General features: G+C 39.2%; 2 protein-coding genes across 5 annotated transcripts in view; both read right to left on the reverse strand.

Moving 5' to 3' along the window:
- Positions 1–2,223: 2,223 nt before the first annotated feature.
- dpm2 (dolichyl-phosphate mannosyltransferase subunit 2, regulatory) lies at positions 2,224–5,660 on the reverse strand. Its single transcript, XM_058382517.1, has 4 exons — positions 5,522–5,660; positions 3,964–4,053; positions 3,356–3,458; positions 2,224–2,759 (listed from the first exon to the last, which is right to left on the reverse strand). Exons 1-4 carry the CDS (start codon positions 5,522–5,524, stop codon positions 2,704–2,706), a joined length of 252 nt encoding a protein of 83 aa, XP_058238500.1. The 5' UTR covers positions 5,525–5,660; the 3' UTR covers positions 2,224–2,703.
- Positions 5,661–9,366: 3,706 nt separating this feature from the next.
- Positions 9,367–18,079, reverse strand: part of eeig1b (estrogen-induced osteoclastogenesis regulator 1b) — a 44,798-nt gene continuing 36,085 nt past the window's right edge. Inside the window, exons 6-13 of one of the 4 annotated variants that reach the window (XM_058382771.1) lie at positions 15,345–15,461; positions 14,911–14,957; positions 13,531–13,700; positions 13,295–13,399; positions 12,995–13,196; positions 12,427–12,548; positions 11,811–11,880; positions 9,367–11,694 (exon numbers count right to left, since the gene is read on the reverse strand). In XM_058382771.1, the coding sequence (XP_058238754.1) occupies positions 11,649–11,694; positions 11,811–11,880; positions 12,427–12,548; positions 12,995–13,196; positions 13,295–13,399; positions 13,531–13,700; positions 14,911–14,957; positions 15,345–15,461 (879 nt within the window). In that variant the 3' untranslated portion in view covers positions 9,367–11,648. Of the gene's footprint in view, positions 11,695–11,810; positions 11,881–12,426; positions 12,564–12,994; positions 13,218–13,294; positions 13,400–13,530; positions 13,701–14,910; positions 14,958–15,344; positions 15,462–18,079 lie in introns of all 4 variants that reach the window. The other 3 variants (XM_058382770.1, XM_058382769.1, XM_058382768.1) reach the window with 3 other exon arrangements.

Below are 18,079 nucleotides of genomic sequence, written 5' to 3' on the forward strand. Positions count from 1 at the left end.
ACTTTCAGTACTTCACAGTTCTTCAGTTTGATGTCACTATTTTTTTTTTTTAAAGAATAGCTACCAGGCGAGTAGTTTTCAGGAAGCTTTCATAAAGACATGGATGAAGGAGTTTGGTGTGGAGGAACTTGACTGATGGTGGCTCAGTGGTTAGTACTGTTGCCTCACAGCAAGAAGGTCTTGGGTTCAAGTCCTGGGTTTGAACAGGCAGGGGCCTTTCTGTGTGGAGATTGCATGTTCTCCCTGTGCCTGTGTGTCCAAAAACATGTATATCAGGTTGATTGGTAATTCTAAATTGCCCATGTGTGGTTGTCTGTCTATATGTGGCCCTGTGATGGACTGGTGTCCTGTCCAGGGTGTACCCCTGCCTTTTGTGTGCTGGGATAGGCTCCAGCAGACCCCTGTGACCCTAATTAGGAATAAGTAGGTATAGACAATGGATGGATGGAACTTGACTGGCCTGCACATCTTTGGGATGAATTAGAGCGGTGACTGCGAGCCAGACCAAAACTGGGACGTCTGCTTCAACTCTTCTGGGAAGGCTTTCTACAAGGTTTAGGAGTGTGTTTTTGGGAATTTATGACCACTCCCCTAGACATGCATTTGTGATGTCAGGCACTGATGCTAAATGAGAAGGTATGGCTTACAATTCATCCTAAAGGTGTTCTATCAGGTTGAGGCCAGGACTCTGTGAGGTTCCTCCACATCAAACTCGCTCATCCATGGACCTTACTTTGTGCAGTGGTGTGCAGTCATGTTGGAACAGTAAGCGGTCATCCCCAAACTGTTCCCACAAAGTTGGGAGCATGAAATTTTCCAAAATGTCTTGGTATGCTGAAGCATTAAGAGTTCCTTTCACTGGAACTAAGGGAACCCCTGAAAAACAACATCTGAATATAATGATTTGGAGGGGTGTCCCAAAACGTTTGGCAATATAGTGTAATTGACGGTACTGTAAATGTGTTATGTTAACCATCACAAAAATATTTGACAGGATGTTCAAATCCTATCAGACAACAGTAGGCTGAGAGATATTCTCATCTCCAAAACAGAAAACACAAAAATATGCACATTATTTTACACTGGGCAACGATACAGAGGTGTAAAATCATAAAACCAACACCAAAATTTAATTAAACAACAATGACAATCTACTTCAAGCAGACCTCAAGCTACAGGTATAAAAGGTGAGAAAATGATGTACTTGTAATTTCATTAAGATATTTGCTGTCCACAGCTTAAGTTGGGAAATTGAGAATCGAATCTTAGAAATGACTCCTTCGACTGTTCACTCCTGCAATGCGAGTCTGAGTCGATTCCATTATATCTGGAATCGAAAGGTGAAAGCTCCGCCCACAAGGCGCCGCTCTCGTGCACTTCTCACCCTACTGCATTACATTCATGAATTAGATGTGTATTCATTTTAACAATTTTCAATCAAACTGAGCTGTCAAATATTTTAGTTTATATATTAAATTACTATTTAAATATGAACCGTGGCCTGTGCATGTTTTTAAGCATTGGGCTATCAATAAGAAATGTCTAATTTGTTGTTTTTAAAAGCAGATGACCGACTTTAGTTATTCTGCAAGTCCAAATACTCAAGTGACTTGAAAATACAGTGCTACACTGACTACTTAAATCAACAAGAGCAAGATATGATTCATTATATGCACTGCAGAGACCTAATGGATGTGTCATGTGTGAGAAATGTGGTTGTAGAGTTTATTTTCATTCCAGGTGACCACACCCCTGAATATTAGCCTACAAACAAGTAATGAAAGTAAAACCCCATGTTGCGATCCTTTTTTTTTGTAGAGTTGTGCCTTGTAGCTAAACATTTCAACAACAACATCTACGACACAAGTTTACTTGAAGTTGTACATTCAATTCAATTTGTCAGCTAGTGACTGGACCAACAGGACTGAGCAGATATTTTTTCCATCACACTGATGAAGGGCAAGCAGATAAATAACACAAATTATGCATGTTAAACTGGCTTTAGACTTTTACTTTTAAACCACAATGTAGACTTTCAAGGTTATTGTGTTTAATAACATGGCCAGTAAGCGTACACAGCGTTGAAAATCCCTCAATAAGCATATCAGCATAACATGGACATGTCTCTGTCAAGCAACAGTCCAAACTGGACATTCGTACTCATTTCGCAGATTAATAATATAACCATATTAGCAACCTTATAGAAAGGTAAGACACAATGCACAGATTTATGTAATAATCATTTATTGCAGCGTGTACAAAAAAAACTGATATGTGTACCATCTCTTATTAACATCTCATCAATCAGCACTGAGCATGTGGTGCCTTTTTATACTTTACTAGCACACATTTATCTCTATTTACAACCTAACAGGCGGGCAAAAATGCATAACAGTAATGTTTTAGTGGTTACTGAACACAAAAACTGTGCACAGTGTAACAGCAGATAGGAGAGTAATGCTTATTTTCATCTGGATTAGAATGAAGTCTCCACATATACATTAATGAGTAAACATTTTTACCGTTTGTGGTCTCTAATAGGCTCCTTTACACTCATTGGTCATTTCCTGTCTGCTACATGAAAAGCCAGGAAGCTTGAGAGAACGGTTTAACACTAATGAGACTTTCGCGCAGGAGCTGGTACCCAGGCTGAGTTATAATCACGTCCTTTTTTGAGTCATCATCACGTCCCTTATTTGAGTCCTAGTCGGCTTTCTTTGGTTTACGATTCTTCCATGTTACTATTCCGATGAAGGTACCTGAAAAACATGGAAGTTAGTCATATAGCAAGACGTGTATCAAGTAAGGGGCATGTTATAGGAATATTGTTTTTATTTGAAAATAAATTAATTAATAAATGAATGAATAAATAGAGCTGCATCCCAAATGAGATACTACACACTATACACTCACACTTTGCACATATTTACTCTACTGTCTAGTGTATTAATTTAAGAAGGGTAGGGTTGTCTGAAATGAAACACTAACGATTTCTTCCCAATAGGAAGCCATTTCCCAAATGATGTCAACCGCACATTATGGTCTAGTTTTAAAACATGACTTCATTTAAAATATATTTGTGAGATATCCTGTCCATCGGAGTGTCTTCAGCCAGCTTGAAAAGTTTTCTCATCCAGTGTCAGCCCCGCCCCTCTTCCACTATGTTGCATGAGTGCATGAAGTGTCCAACATTCCATGCTTTCTTTATTCTGTTATTCTTTATTACAGTTGAATAAATGCACCATTCTGGTACTTCTTGCTGGAACAAACTACTCACACTATTTACACTACACCGCAATATAGAACAGCGTATAAGTATGCGATTTGGGACGGACCTTCTGTTTGCTGAACCTACCAACACAGAGTAAGAGTATCAATGCTGCTACACCAGGAAGTATGACAGAGTACTCTCGAGGAAGAAAATAGCTGTGGATCGCGTGATCGCTGTCGACAAATGGCTGAAAAGAAAGGAGACATTCATGGATCATTTACACTCTGGGATTTGCATTAAAATCATTTAAAAATGAGCAAAATCCTTGCATATTTTATTCTTCATGAGTACACATCACAGTCTGCATGAGTGTGCAGTGTGCAAGAATTATCATTTGGGATACTACACAGACATGTCATCACTCATCAATTATATTCTAATTTTCTCATCTGCATGCAGTTCATTCAGTATTATGTTAGACTGATGAATATCTGGGCAGAATATTTTGACCTTAAATTTTAGTGGTTAAGTTAAAATAATGCAGCAAAGAAAGGATATCCAGCAGTAAAAAAAAAATCACTATCCACTATAACGTAAACACAAACATCCTCTACGATCATTTTCATATCAGTTAAGAAGAAATGATGCTTAACTAAAACAACAACAACAAAAAGGCAAACAGGAAAAATGCCATTTTGAAAGCAAAGGTACTTAGAAAGTCATTTTACTGTGCAAATATTTATTCCACTTACCAGGACAATAACCCATATGGTGTAGTATGTGAACAGTAAGAGACTGAAGCCAACGAGGCCCAAACCTACAGCTTGATCTGCTCCGCTTGCCTTTTCAAAAGACAAAGGTCAAAGTTATTATTACAATGTTACAGCCAGGGTTTTATCCAAAAATGCATGGATGTTTATACAGACTTTGAGTCATTACATTTACATTTCTGGCATTCGGCAGACGATCTTATCCAGAGCGACTTACAAGAGTGCTTTAAAATCTCTGTCAATGAATACATTAACACTGGTTCAATAGGTCACAGACCTAGGACACCAACAGCTTAAAATCTGTGTTGGAAGCATTTTTTTAATCAACATACACTGATCAGGCATAACACTATGAGCAGTGACAGGTGAAGTGAATAACACTGATTATCTCCTCATCATGGCACCTGTTAGTGCAGGGGTGTCCAAGCTTATCCAGAAAGGGCTGGTGTGGGTTCAGGTTTTCATACAAACCAAGCAGAAGCTACACCTGATTCCAACTGGCTAATCAACAGATCTTGGCTTTCAGTAGACTCAGGTGTGGCTTCTGCTCAGTTGGAATGAAAACCTGCACCCACACTGGCCCTTTGCGGATAAGATTGGACACCTCTGTGTTAGTGGGTGGGATATATTAGGCAGCAAGTGAACATTGTGTCCACAAAGTTGATGTGTTAGAAGCAGGAAAAATGAACAAGCGTAAGGATTTGAGCGAGTTTGACAAGGGCCAAACTGTGATGGCTAGACCACTGGATCAGAGCTTCTCCAAAACTGCAGCTCTTGTGGGGTGTTCCCGGTCTGCAGTGGTCAGTATCTATCAAAAGTGGTTCAAGGAAGGAACAGTGGTGAGCCAGTGACAGGGTCATGGGCGGCCAAGGCTCATTGATACACATGGGGAGTGAAGGCTGGCCCGTGTGATCCGATCCAACAGACTGTTGCTCAGATTGCTGAAGAAGTTAATGCTGGTTCTGATAGAAAGATGTCAGAATACACAGGGCATAACAGTTTGTCGTGTTTTGGCAGCAAAGGGGGGAGGGAGGGGGGACACAATATTACGCGCGTGGTCATAATGTTATGCCTGATCGGTGTCCATTCGAAACTATAAAATACATGTATAGAATGAATCATTTCTCGTTATTATGTCAGTTTTATGTCCCTTTATAGACAAATGGCTTCATTTCTATATGAAATGTATTTATGAAGTCAGAATTGAACTTAAAGGAGCTCATTTGGTTAGTTTGAAATAATTCTCATCTTTTTTATTAAGTTCCATTATCACTACATGCCTCCAGTTTATAAAATGTATGTGTAATTGTGAGTGTAATGCTGTAATGATGTTACTGTAATGATGGACATTCAGATCCGAGTAGTTATTTAAACATAATAAACACTACTAGGATGTTAAACCTGCTGATCAAGGAGTTAACCAGCACTCCATTAACAGTACATTTATACATGATAAATATGTGCAACATTTTTTAACCCCGTCTAAATAACACGTAAGTAAATAAGCGTAAACACAACAATAAGGTTTTTATTGCCTTACCATGTCGAACCTGTCACCTTTTCCGGTTTGCGCTTCCCGTTTCCGGTCAACTACCGAATGAACACTGGGAAATGTATGCTGTGGGTCATTTCGCCTGTGTATACTACGCACTTAAAGTACGAACTCTTTTAATAAAAGATAATAAAATATCATTTTAAATGTGTGTAGTAAAAAATAAAAAAGATACGCAAGTATCTGGGACACACTGACACGTCATGTGACGGAAGTGAACGCTGTTGCCTAGTTACGCCTACTCGCTGTAATCATCCTCTTTGTCGCATCTAAGCATCTTTATTCATTATTCCTTATAGAATTTATTTACCATGTAATTTAGTTCAACATTCTCTTGATTTTTTTTTTTTTTTTTTTTTGCAGCGAAGCAAGGGAGTTGTGGACAATTTTAGTTGAAAACGTGTCCACGGATCTTTCCTCGAAAATCTACCGGAAATAGTAGAACATCCGGGAACTTTTGGGACGTGTTAAATCTGATCTCGGTACTGTTTAGGGCGGATAGGAGGCGAATTAAGATGCAGGGTCCGCCACCAGATGGCGACAGAGCACAACTCGACCAATGTTAAGGCCATAGCCTTAACATTATGACCACCTGCTTAATATTGTGTTGGTCCCCCCTTTTTTTGCTGCCAAAACAGCCCTTGACCCGTCGAGGCACTGTCTCTACTAGATGCCTGAAGGTGTGCTGTGGTATCTGGCACCAAGATGTTAGCAGCAGATCCTTTAAGTGCTCTAAATTGCGAGGTGGGGCCTCCATGGATCAGACTTGTTTGTTCAGATACTCGATTTAGATTGAGATCTGGGGAATCTGGAGCTCAACACCTCAAACTCGTTCCTGAACCATTTTTGCTTTGTGGCACGGTGCATCATCCTGCTGAAAGAGACCACAGCCATCAGGGAATACCATTTCAATGAAATGGTGTAGATGGTCTGCAACAATGCTTAGGTAGGTGGTACGTGTCAAAGTAACATCCACATGGATGGCAGGACCCAAGGTTTCCCAGCAGAACATTGCCCACGACACTCTATTGTTGCTACTTTCGGCAGTGCACAGGGGTCAGCATGGGCTTTGCAGCCCCATACATAACAAACTGTGATGCACTGTGTATTCTGACACCTTTCTATCAGAACCAGCATTAACTTCTTCAGCAATTTGAGCAACAGTAGCTCGTCTGTTGGATCGTAGCACACAGTCCAGCCTTCACTCCCCACATGCATCAATGAGCCTTGGCCGTCCATGACCCTGTCTCCAGTTCACCACTGTTCCTTCCTTAGACCACTTTTGATAGATACTGACCACTGCAGACCGGGAACACCCCACAAGAGCTGTAATTTTGGAGATGCTCTGATCCAGTGGTCTAGCCATCACAATTTGGCCCTTGTCAAACTCGCTCAAATCCTTACGCTTGTCCATATTTTCTGCTTCTAACACATCAACTTTGAGGACAAAATGTTCACCTGCTGCCTAATATATCCCACCCACTAACAGGTGCCATGATGAGGAGATCATCAGTGTTATTCACTTCACCTCTCACTGCTCATAATGTTATGCCTGATCAGTTTAGTTTTTGCTTCTGTCCCGAATGTTTTTTTGTGAAACATTTTATATGTATGTGTCACACTCCTGTTTGTCCAAAATCCCCTTAATTCCCCACATAGTGTACTAAACTTTTGACTTTTGCATACTACATTGCAAAGAAAATCTCTTCATTTTCAAACACTACGTCGCTCCTTTTCTCTGAAGTAAGACAGGCTTCAGGTTGTTGACAGGGAGAATTAAGCCTAATATCTATAAATGTAAGGCAACTGCTGCTACACATACTTTATATATTTAATTCAGCTAACTTATATTGTCAGAGTGACACAATATGGCCAAATGTATGTGGACATCTGACCATCACTGTCACATTTCTTCCCTAAACTGTTCTTCCCTAAACCACAAAGTTCAGAGCACATACTTGTGTAAAATGTGTTCCTATGTTTTAGCATTACAGTTTCTCTAGAACTAAGAGGCATAAAGCGAGATCCATGAACACTCAAAGTTGGAGTGGACAAACTTGAGCCTTTCCAACTCCACTGAACATTATTTGGGATAAACTGGAACACTGACTGCACCCCAGACCACCTCAAAATACGATTAAAACATCTTGTTGCATTCTAGTCAGCTGTCTTTTTCCTTCGTGAAACTTTCTTGTGAAATGTCCAGAGTATTTATTTTAGATCTTTAGATATATATTTTCCTTTTAACCTCTTCTTATCTTTAAAGATTTACACTTTTACTTGAATAAATAATTTTATATCATTCAGGAAAGAGCTTGTAAAAACTGCATGATGCTTCATAGCAATAATCAATCAACAAAAAGAATAACATTAAGTCCAACATTTATTATACGATGCCCAACATTTCCTTTATTTCCTCCCAAACGGTCCATTAATACGCATCCATAAACAGATTTACAGGACAGAATACGAAACATCCATATCTGAGTGTAGAAATACAGTTTAGATCCATCATGAAACAATAATACGTGAAATAATACAACATGAGGTCAAGAAAACTTTGGAGACAATATTCGTGTGATCGGAAAAAAAAAATATATACGTGTTCATCCATAATTCTATATTTAATATAATCAGAAAAATAAAGTAATTTGTGGTAGAGTTAAATATAATGTTTTTTTTAATAGACATCTTAAGTTTTCCAATATATACTGAAAAATTTGATAACTGTATGGAATATAGTGGTGTAAAATGAACCACTTTAAAGGAATCTTTCTGGCTGAACTCAGCCGAGTGCATAGCTTTAGAACCATTTACAAAATAGAGACACAGAGTTATTAGTTACGGACAGAAAGGTGTATATCTTCGTTACATGTAAGTTAGTTTTTAAGTGCTGTTGTGTGTGGTGTGTGTGTCATCCCTAAAACATCACAGTGTAGTTTATCGTTTCATTTCGTAATTAATACCCAGAATGATTCACATAAAAAGGTCTACACATGCCACATTTTACCCACAAACCATTTACCGTTTCTCGGAAAACCAAAAAGCCTGTAAATCAGAGTGTGGGGGGGTTTTTTTGCATCACGATGAGCCAAATTACTTTTTGCATTTCAAGCATAACGTTGTATTTAGAACTCACAACAGCAAATTACACAAACACTATCTATGGTGCATCCTTTTTTTGCCCCTCATACATCCCAACAATGTACTCACACAGCAAATTACGTTAATGTTTGTGATTAAAAAATAATAATAAAAAATAAAATAAAATCATCACAGTCTATTACGACCGCATGGCACGAGGCTCTTTTCAAAGTAGAAGGAAAAGAGCAAGCAGATATAGCCTCTTAAAGTAGTGTGTACATTAATCATCTCTCATGCTGCATCTCACAATACTTATTAATCACTAAGGAAAATAAGAATTAAGATGGGGGGGGAGCTATCGGAAAAATAAACCAGCCTGCTGGTTTGGAAAAATCGAAAAGACAGCACAGTATTTGCATTAGCACGTGGATGATAACCTTTGAGAGCAGGATTGGCACACACAAAAAAAAAAACTGATTGCAAATAGATAGAGGAAACGGAAAGTGTGTGGCATGACGAGAGACAGGATTAGGTTTGGAAAATAAGTTCCCTTGATTTAGATGAAGCGTCCCGGACGAACGCACTTATCTAACTGTTTATATGTTATACAGTAGAAGCTCCTCAGACATATTTGGGAATTTTTGTCACATCCACCAATTACAAAACAGACTGCATTGTACACACGAGTTCAAAACATCTCACAATTTATATGCCAATTGGGTCGTTTGATCATAAAAACAAGCTTGCTCTTTTGATATATTTTTTAAATGATATTTCTGGTGATATTACGGTGTTAAAATGTGGAGCTCCTATGCCAAATAATCAGCTGACCCGTGCACTTTCTCAGGGATTTAATCTGATCGCATATTCAAAAGGAAGGTGACAATCAGCTGTTGTCTGGAGAACAAAAATGTGCTGTATGAAGAACCGTTTTTCATTTCCTTTACAGCTTCTAGACTGCGATAAACCGTATAATCATTCAGATAGCTTCTATCAATCATCAAAATCTTTAGAAAACCAAAAACAGGTTCCATTTCTCACCGCTTTATTCAAAGTAAAAACGAAGAACCTGAGTTAACATGTCAGCTGTACGGAGTGGTTTCTCGGGGACTTAAAATAAACAGCTAAATGATATAATACAAGAGCTTGTTATCTGTTAGGAGCATTCTATGGAAAAAGAAAACAATTTTCATTGTATAAAGCCTTATATGAATGCAAAGGAAACATGTTATATGCTGTATATTTGTCAAATTTCGCTCCAGCTTGAAATCACATGTTAAAGCATTGAAGCATGAGATCCTCTCTGAATCAAGCCCACATTGCACTTTTATCTGTAAAGATATGGGAACTAAATTGTGCAAAGGTTTCTGCTCAGATCAACTGAGACAATCTTTCTCTAATGACCATTCTCATGGTTAGCTCATTCAGACTGAATACAAAACAGTACACAGAGTTTTAAAACACTAAACCACACACACACACACACAGGAGGGGAGAGGGGGAACTCCTCGGTCTCTGGATGCACACCAGGTGCAGTGGGAGACATGCAAGCTGTTGCCAAGTCTAGTGGCGCGATTGTGAATCATTTGATCTAAGCCTGCAAAACAAAAGCGGTTTTTCATACCGCGTCCTCCATCGTCCTCTCGCATGCAATCCGTTATGCTGCATGTGAGATCACGGGTTTCTGCACCGCGACGATGAACGCATTTCCTTTGCAGCACGACTGGCACATTCTGTGTTCGAAACGGAGTAGAAAAATCCACAAGGGGACGATGAGGGTGCACTGCGCTGCAGTAAAATACTAACACTTGATTAACACTCTTATGCACGGCTGAATCCTGCAGCACGGACATAATCAAAGTGAAGGGGAGTGGGATGAGCGTGGACGCTCGGTTGGGGGATTTACGCATATGAAGAAATCTGACTTGTAATGGGATTCCCCAGGCCAGCTGGAGAACATATGAGTCAGAAGGAGGAAAGATCCAATACCTCCAACACACACACACACAAATACGACAAAAACACGTTAGAAGGCTGGAATCTATGGAGGAATGGCTAGAAGCTTATTACCCCGAATATGATATGTGTCGGTATGGCCAGCCATACAGCTCTGTGTCTATTCATCTTTGTGTCATATGGTTTGAAAATTTCAACTAATAGCAAAAATCTATTTGATGCATACTCTGTAGTGCTTTAAAACAATTTGGATGATTTGCTTGAAGGAAAATACTGCACAAAAAAATCTGTTGTAAGGATATTAAACATCTTTTCAACCTGCAGGCAAACAAAAATCCGAAACCATAAAAGGGTTTTATGCCAGGTGGAATAATAATGTGTGATACGTCTTACTTTAAAAGTGGACAATCAACAAAAATGTTTTAAAGCACTGCTAAAAAAAAATCCAAATATTGTAATTTTCCTATAAGCTCGTTCCCAGTGCAGGGAAAAGATAGTGGTTAACTAAAACGGGACAATTAGTGGTGTGTAACGAATGCAGGCAAAACCAGACAAACAAATATGGTTAAAAACCAAAAAAAAACAAAAACCCCACACAGATCAGAACCATTAAATAATATCTGAAAGGCTGAGCATTATATGAATCGTATTTCTACTTAAAAATCCTAAGGGCTGCCGTTTAGGCCATAAATACGATGTTTCCTAGGCCAGCGACAGTTTTTCACAGTGTTTGACTACTTCAGGTATTTCAAGTAGTTTGTTTACTTGCAAATAGGGTGTCATTAACACATCGTTTTGATCACGTGGCTATTAATAATAATAATATTAATAATAATAATAATAATAATAATAATAATAATAATAAATACCCACCACCATCTGCATTTATTACAATGTAGGATTTTGGGTGTTCTCATTATAATGTGTGAATAAACTGATCAGTGAGGACAATAAAAAAGACTGCAAGTAGCAAAACATCTGGTTAGTGCGATGCAGGACTTCCCCTCTGTCTTGTTCTTCATCCTCATTCATTTCGGCCGTCTTTTGTAATTCAGGAGGAGTGTGACCGATTCCGCTAATGACTCTCAATCACGACAGGCTCAAACACACCCGCCGACACCCTGCCAGAAAATGAAACAGGTGTGTTCATGATTTGTGATGCTTGCCATTCAGGATCATTGGAATTTAAATGGTTAATAAGTCTAAAGTGGAGGAGGCCGCTCCTGGACCGACTCACCTGTTGCCCAGCTGGATGCCACTAAGAGCAGTGGTACCGTCCCGACTGACAAACAGCTGCAAGTTGCTATCTGTAAGAGAGGACAAAAGGAGTTTTTAATGACATGGGTTTGTGATGCTATTACCTAACATTAGCACAGCTATTATTAAAAAGTCATCAGTTAAGATCTAACTGGGAAACATGAGCATCTGTCAAGCAAGCCAAGCATTCTTAGACAAAGGGTGTGTCCCAAATGGCATACTTGTGCACTGAAGGCCATTTTGTAGTATAAACAGTATGGACAGTGTGTTTTCAACAAGACATAGTTCACACTTCATGTACCCAGATAATGCATTTATTCAACATGTGAAATTCTGGACACTTCATGCAGTAAACACTGTAAGATTTGCTTATGTAGTGGAAGAGGGGTGGGGCTACCAGGTGTTGATGCCACGCCGTTGGACCAGGCAACTTACAAACGTCTTTTAAATGAATACTACTTTGTGTGATTCTTCCACTGTATTCTGCTAGAGTACATAGTGCAAGTGTATAGCACGTAGTAAAAGCATTTGGGACGCAGCCCAAGGGTTCACTTTGGAAAACTGATACTTTAAGATGTGTGAGCTTTCATACACACCCTCATTGTTGCTGACGTCAGCAAAGTCCTGACTCTGGACGATCTTCTCCACGATGTCATCAGCGTCCATGCGCGTGTCGTCCACCCAGGTCGGGTGGTTCTCCACAGAGTCCTTCTTTCTCCTAGAAGAAATGGCACTGTATAAATAAACAATTATTATAATTATTATTTAATACCACCCCATTATTATTATTATTATTATTATTATTATTATTATTATTTAATACCCATCACCACCCAGTTACTGGAGAAGTAGGAATATAGCAAAAGCTGAAATACTGAACACTTAAAGATGGCCAGATAAATCTGTCACAAACAAATAAACCATTTTACGGAAGAATCTTTATTCTAAAAATGAAGAAGAGGAAGAGCACAGGAGATCTTTAATATAAAAGAAGAGCAAGATTAAAAAACAAAAGAAAAAATCATCAAGGAAGGGAAGAGGAATGTGCAGAAGAAAGCATCATTCTTATGCATCACAAACATAGTTGTTCCTCCCAAAAATCCTCTGTGAGGATCACTAAAGCATCCAGAAACATCTCTGTGCTCAAGTCAGAGGTTTTCGTACCTAGAAGGTCGGTTAGGGAGGATGGAAGGCCTTGGTGGGCGAGGAGGTTTCTCAGGTTTTGCCAGCTCTTTGTCCGGTTCTGCTGAGCTCTCAGTAGCCGTGGTGGTCCCAGCTGAAGCGTTGCTGCTGCTGGTGGACGTGTTCCTACGGTGCTGGCTCAGGTCTGTCAGACTGGATGAGCCCGAGTGCTCTGTGCTGTAGCCTGTAGCAAGGACAGACATCACTAGATAAGATTTAGTATTTTCAATGAACATATTCAAAGGAGATATATACACGTAAACAGCCGTGTGAGAGCCTCACCTGAAACTTTGCTCTGTTGACTGGCATAGCTAGAATTCCTCGAGTGGCCTGTGTGGAACACTTCTTCCGGGCTTGAGAGGTTCTCATCTAACACTTCTGGCAGACCTACACACACACAAACACACAGTGAGTGTGTGTGCATTCTTGTCAGAACATGAGATTCTGTTTGAGAGTGAGTGACTGTGTGTGTTTGTGAATGAGTAAGAGTGTGTGTGTGTGTGTAATAACAGGCTCACCTGAGCTCAGCATTGAAGCTCTGGGTTTGAGTGTGCGGCTGGTGGAGATGATTCCGGGGCTGATGCCTGTGGGTGGAGCCAGGTTGTTGCCAGTGCCCTCTCCCTTACAGTCCAGCTGTAGAGATGGGTCCTGACCAGCGAGGGCTGTGTTTTTAGCTGTACTTGGGGGCCTGGAGAGAAATCGACACATTTATGTGCCTCGTACTTTATATACACCACTTACCATACAGGAGTGTTTTATTTTTTCCATATCTATACAAGTGCATACCTTTTTAAATGTTTATAATTACATTTGATGTCATCAATTGTCATAGCAGATGTGCAGATAAATAGTCACTCCCTTCATTCGCCACATTCATTATTAACATTAATTAAGACAAAAAAATGCAGCTTGTCATGTTACAGAAGTCATCTGTCCTGAAGACCTGGTGGAAAACCTACAAGTTACAGCTTCACCTCTGTTTACGAAGCACAGACACTGAAGACTCCTTCCAAAAATGCTAAACAAAAGCCTCTTTAGGTCAGATTTTTTTCTAATTAGATATTATGTGAAACAAGAGCTAGTGAATCACTTGCTACTATAGAAGTGATAATGTATTACAACAAGGCATAATTATTTATATTTCTATGAATTTAATCAACAAATTCTGAATTCTGAATCAGAATCGAGAATTCAACAGCACTGTGGTACAAATAAAATATAGCTTATGAATTATTAAGCTCTATTCTTAAAAGTGGTGAATGTGTTGAAGGTGATGTGTTTTCAATCAAAAAGTGAGACAAAAGGGCCAAATTCATGCACATGCACATTTATGGAGAAAATAAATGTGATTCTGATAAGTACACGTTCGATACGCACATAACTGAGACTAGTTGATTTGATCAACTGCATATGCTAACTCCTTATTTTTAACATTTTAATAATGTTATCCGTCTTGTTTAGCTATAATAACATGTCTTCATTTGCATTTACTGTGACTGTTTTTATTGTATAACGAGCTAAAAGATAACCGCTTGTCGTCGTTGTTTGTCTTGTAATGTATTGTGATTACTGTTTCTGGAAAATTCCTGGGACTACTGTGAACCAACTACGGGTGCCCTTATACAATCGGGTCTATTTTATCATGCTGGGAATGACTTTATAATCATCACCCGATCCAGGACACCTTTCCGCATGCCAGCAGGTGGCACTACAGAAGTAAACATGGGAAAAGTTCAGGAAACAAACCATCATATTAGGATGTACGATCATACATCCATAGCTGAACAATGCCCTGGTTAGATGTTTATTCCTAAGCTTCATGTATAAATAGACATGTTTTCTGGAAAGATCTATTAAAAAGCTTCCTAACTTCGGTCCAGGAAAAAAAGATGACTCACGTTTTAAAGCAAGGATCCCCGGAGAGAAGCGTCATCCCAATAGTAACCTTAATGGAAACAAATACAAGAAATACGATTACCTTAGATCACCACAACTACTAAGAAAATACAGAAACACAATTAACACCAGTTCTGTTTGTCATAATGTGCAAAATGTTCATTTCCAGACAATACAGCAGACAATGAGTCAGGCTAAATAAAGGCATAAGGATTCAAATTTAGCTGTGAGTGGGTTGTTCGAGTCACACGTTTCCCACACAGGCAGCGTGTGGATGCAAATGAGTGCTGTGATTGTGGAGGGAAAATGGTAGTTATGGAGATTTCCATATATAGTTCATGGTTAAAAAAAAAAGAAAAAAAAAAAAAAAAAAGGCCTTTACTTAAACAGCTTAAACACAGGCTGCTGGCATCGTAGCCGGGTTTTTCTCACGCACCTTCAGAATGGAGTTGTCCTGTCGAGTATTCTTGGTGTCGTAGCCCTCCAGTATACAGCAGCGCACGGTGGAGCCTGAACCGGCAAACTCCGCCATGTTGAGGTCAGCAAAGCCCAGCTGTGTGCAGGACGGAGAAAGGGAGATGCGTTAGATAGATAAGTGAAGTGCACGGGAATTATTTATTACAAGTTGAAGTTTTCCTAGGAGAATATATCAGCCAAGATAAACAATACACGTCTTCTCACGAAAGATTTCCCATGAAGGCACTAGGCTCTCAAGAAACCACCGCAGGCTTTGATGGTTTAGTCTTTCTGTCCAAAACCTCGTCTTCACACAGCTGTGCTGCACCTCTGCAGTCTTTCTGTGGACTATGGAAAGTGCGTTTCATATCCCTCATCTTTGGGGGGTTGTTACTGTCTTGCTTTTCATATTCTCCCCTCTCGGTTCCACACCAAAAGATTTACAGGATCTAAGATTTGGTTCAAAACCAAAGGTTTATGGGATCTATGGTTTGGTTTGGAGGCTTCACTGAAGAAGCCCCATAGGAAACTTCAGTAACTGGCAAGAAATAATAAAAGATGTGTTTTTTTTTCTTTTCTTTTAGTGAGTAAGCTTGGCCCTGGTAGTGGTAGAAAAACTAAAATAGCTGACGCTGTAAATGTATTTGCCTTCTAATGTGCACCGCTTGTTTGACATTAAGACTGCTACATTATCTATGAGCAGTAGAGCTGACGTTAAGCTCAGATGATATCTTGCTAATTTACCTCGCTGCTTAATCCTTTACTGACTTGAGATGAGGCTTGTTTGACAAACATGGCTTACTTGAACAGGAAGCTGCGGTTATTGGAAAATAACCAGCAATGAGGGTGTGTGAAGCAGCCTGACCTGAAGTGGAATACTAACTCTCTTACAACATGTCCAGAGCTGATTATTTTCCTACAACGACAAATGTTTCTCCTCCTACAACCACAAGCAATTTTCCAAGCATTTTTCATTCATTAAAGAAAACGTATCCGACATTCTGTCTATTTGTAGATATGTGTAGGTTACAGTACGACCAAAAAACAAGTTTGTTCCTGCTCTCACTTACGTTACAGCATCTGTTTCCTCATCAGTCTCTGTTTTTTCTCTCTCACGAAGTTAATAAGAGTAAAGGAGCTTGTCCTGTTACTGAGAAACAGGAAAAGCCCTCTTTCCTGAAGACTTTCCCCATGTTGGAAAACTCTGAGAGATAGTTTCAGATCTGATAGTCACAGAGAGCTCACACTGGAGACTCGTTCTATAAATTCCTATAAACATTTCCTTACTTTATACATTTTTAAAGATGCTGCAAGTCTCTGTATAAGCTGTTTTAGTATAAAAACTATCCTGTAGCACATTTATATAAGCCTTGCAGCCAGGACTAGAACCACAACGAGTTAGAAACTAAATCAACACCTACTGACCAATCAGAATCGAGCATTTAACAGCACTAAGGTGTCATTTTTAATAAAAGAGATTTTAGTGTTTATTTATCTATATGCAGTGCAGCTTCGTAGTGTTTTACTGAAACTTATTAAAGTAGATTTCTCAACAATGACCTTCACAGAGTATAAACCTTAAGATTAGTTGATATTAACGCTGTTGAAAAAAAAATCTGTCTGGCAAATTTCATGACAGCTTGCAATTAACAGTTCACAGCGATATGATCTGAGCGATAAGAAATTGCTATGCTTTTTGCTCACGATAAAATCTACTTATATTTAAGATGATAGGAGCTTCTTGGACACCAGCTCATTTACGATCAACTAAATGTTGTGAGCCAAGTCATTTTGGCTGTATCAGATTCTTCATGCGAATTCCTGCTGTGTTACAGGAACCCGTGTCTGTTCTACACAAGAATTTTCTTCATTTACTGTTTGTGTTTGTGCAGGGAGGAGAAGAGGAAGCTGGTGATGTTATGCAACTAACGGAATTTGAAACCGGCAAGGTCATCCGGCTATGAGGAGTCCTATCTCTCTCTCTCTCTCTCTCTCTCTCTCTCTCTCTCGTGATAACACTTCTGCCAACACACTCTCTCACAGACACAATGTTCTCCAACTGAATAATCTTTTCATCTCAGTTACACACACACACACACACACACACACACTCTCTACATTCCCATCTGCCTCCTGCTTGTTTCCAGCCAAGACAACTCTAGTACAGCGCCATATCTGACACAAGTATCAAAAATGGTGGCCTTTAAAAATGATAAACTGCTAACCCTTGGAATTTGAAACTACTTTTAGCCAATTATATGATTTTTGAGATATTGCCATTAGCCCTCATTAAACACAATTTCTTTTCTGGAACAATTGCAAGCAACCTTTTCGCTCTAATCTACATCTTGACAACTTTTTCTATTTACAGATCTGCATGTGGATTACATAAAAGCACAAAAGCAAACAATGCAAATTATTCATTTCAATTCATTTTTGTAAACCTGCTGTAAGCTCTAAAAGGATTTGCATGGCTATTTTTTTTCTTTAGAAGCAGTGATTTCCAATCCATTCCCTTTTCCCTTTAAAAGTTGTATTCTTGATTCTGTAGATTCTATACGCTCTGACTGTATGCATGTATCGAAACCTCTGTATTTTATAGTATCAACAAAAAAAATGAGCTCAATCTATTCATGTAACACACAGCATAAGAAGAGTCTAGACCTAAGCTGGTTTGCTGCCTGGGGCTGGGAAAAGGTCAGGTGTAGTTCCTGC

This window comes from Hemibagrus wyckioides, linkage group LG28, assembly GCF_019097595.1.
Source record: "Hemibagrus wyckioides isolate EC202008001 linkage group LG28, SWU_Hwy_1.0, whole genome shotgun sequence".
Classification (NCBI taxonomy): Eukaryota; Metazoa; Chordata; class Actinopteri; order Siluriformes; family Bagridae; genus Hemibagrus; species Hemibagrus wyckioides.

Coding starts and splice junctions, on each gene's coding strand:
- dpm2 (XM_058382517.1), bottom strand. Junction 3,459..3,963: donor CCATATGGGTTATTGTCCTG/GTAAGTGGAATA, acceptor CTTTCTTTTCAG/CCATTTGTCGACAGCGATCA. Junction 2,760..3,355: donor GATACTCTTACTCTGTGTTG/GTAGGTTCAGCA, acceptor CATGTTTTTCAG/GTACCTTCATCGGAATAGTA.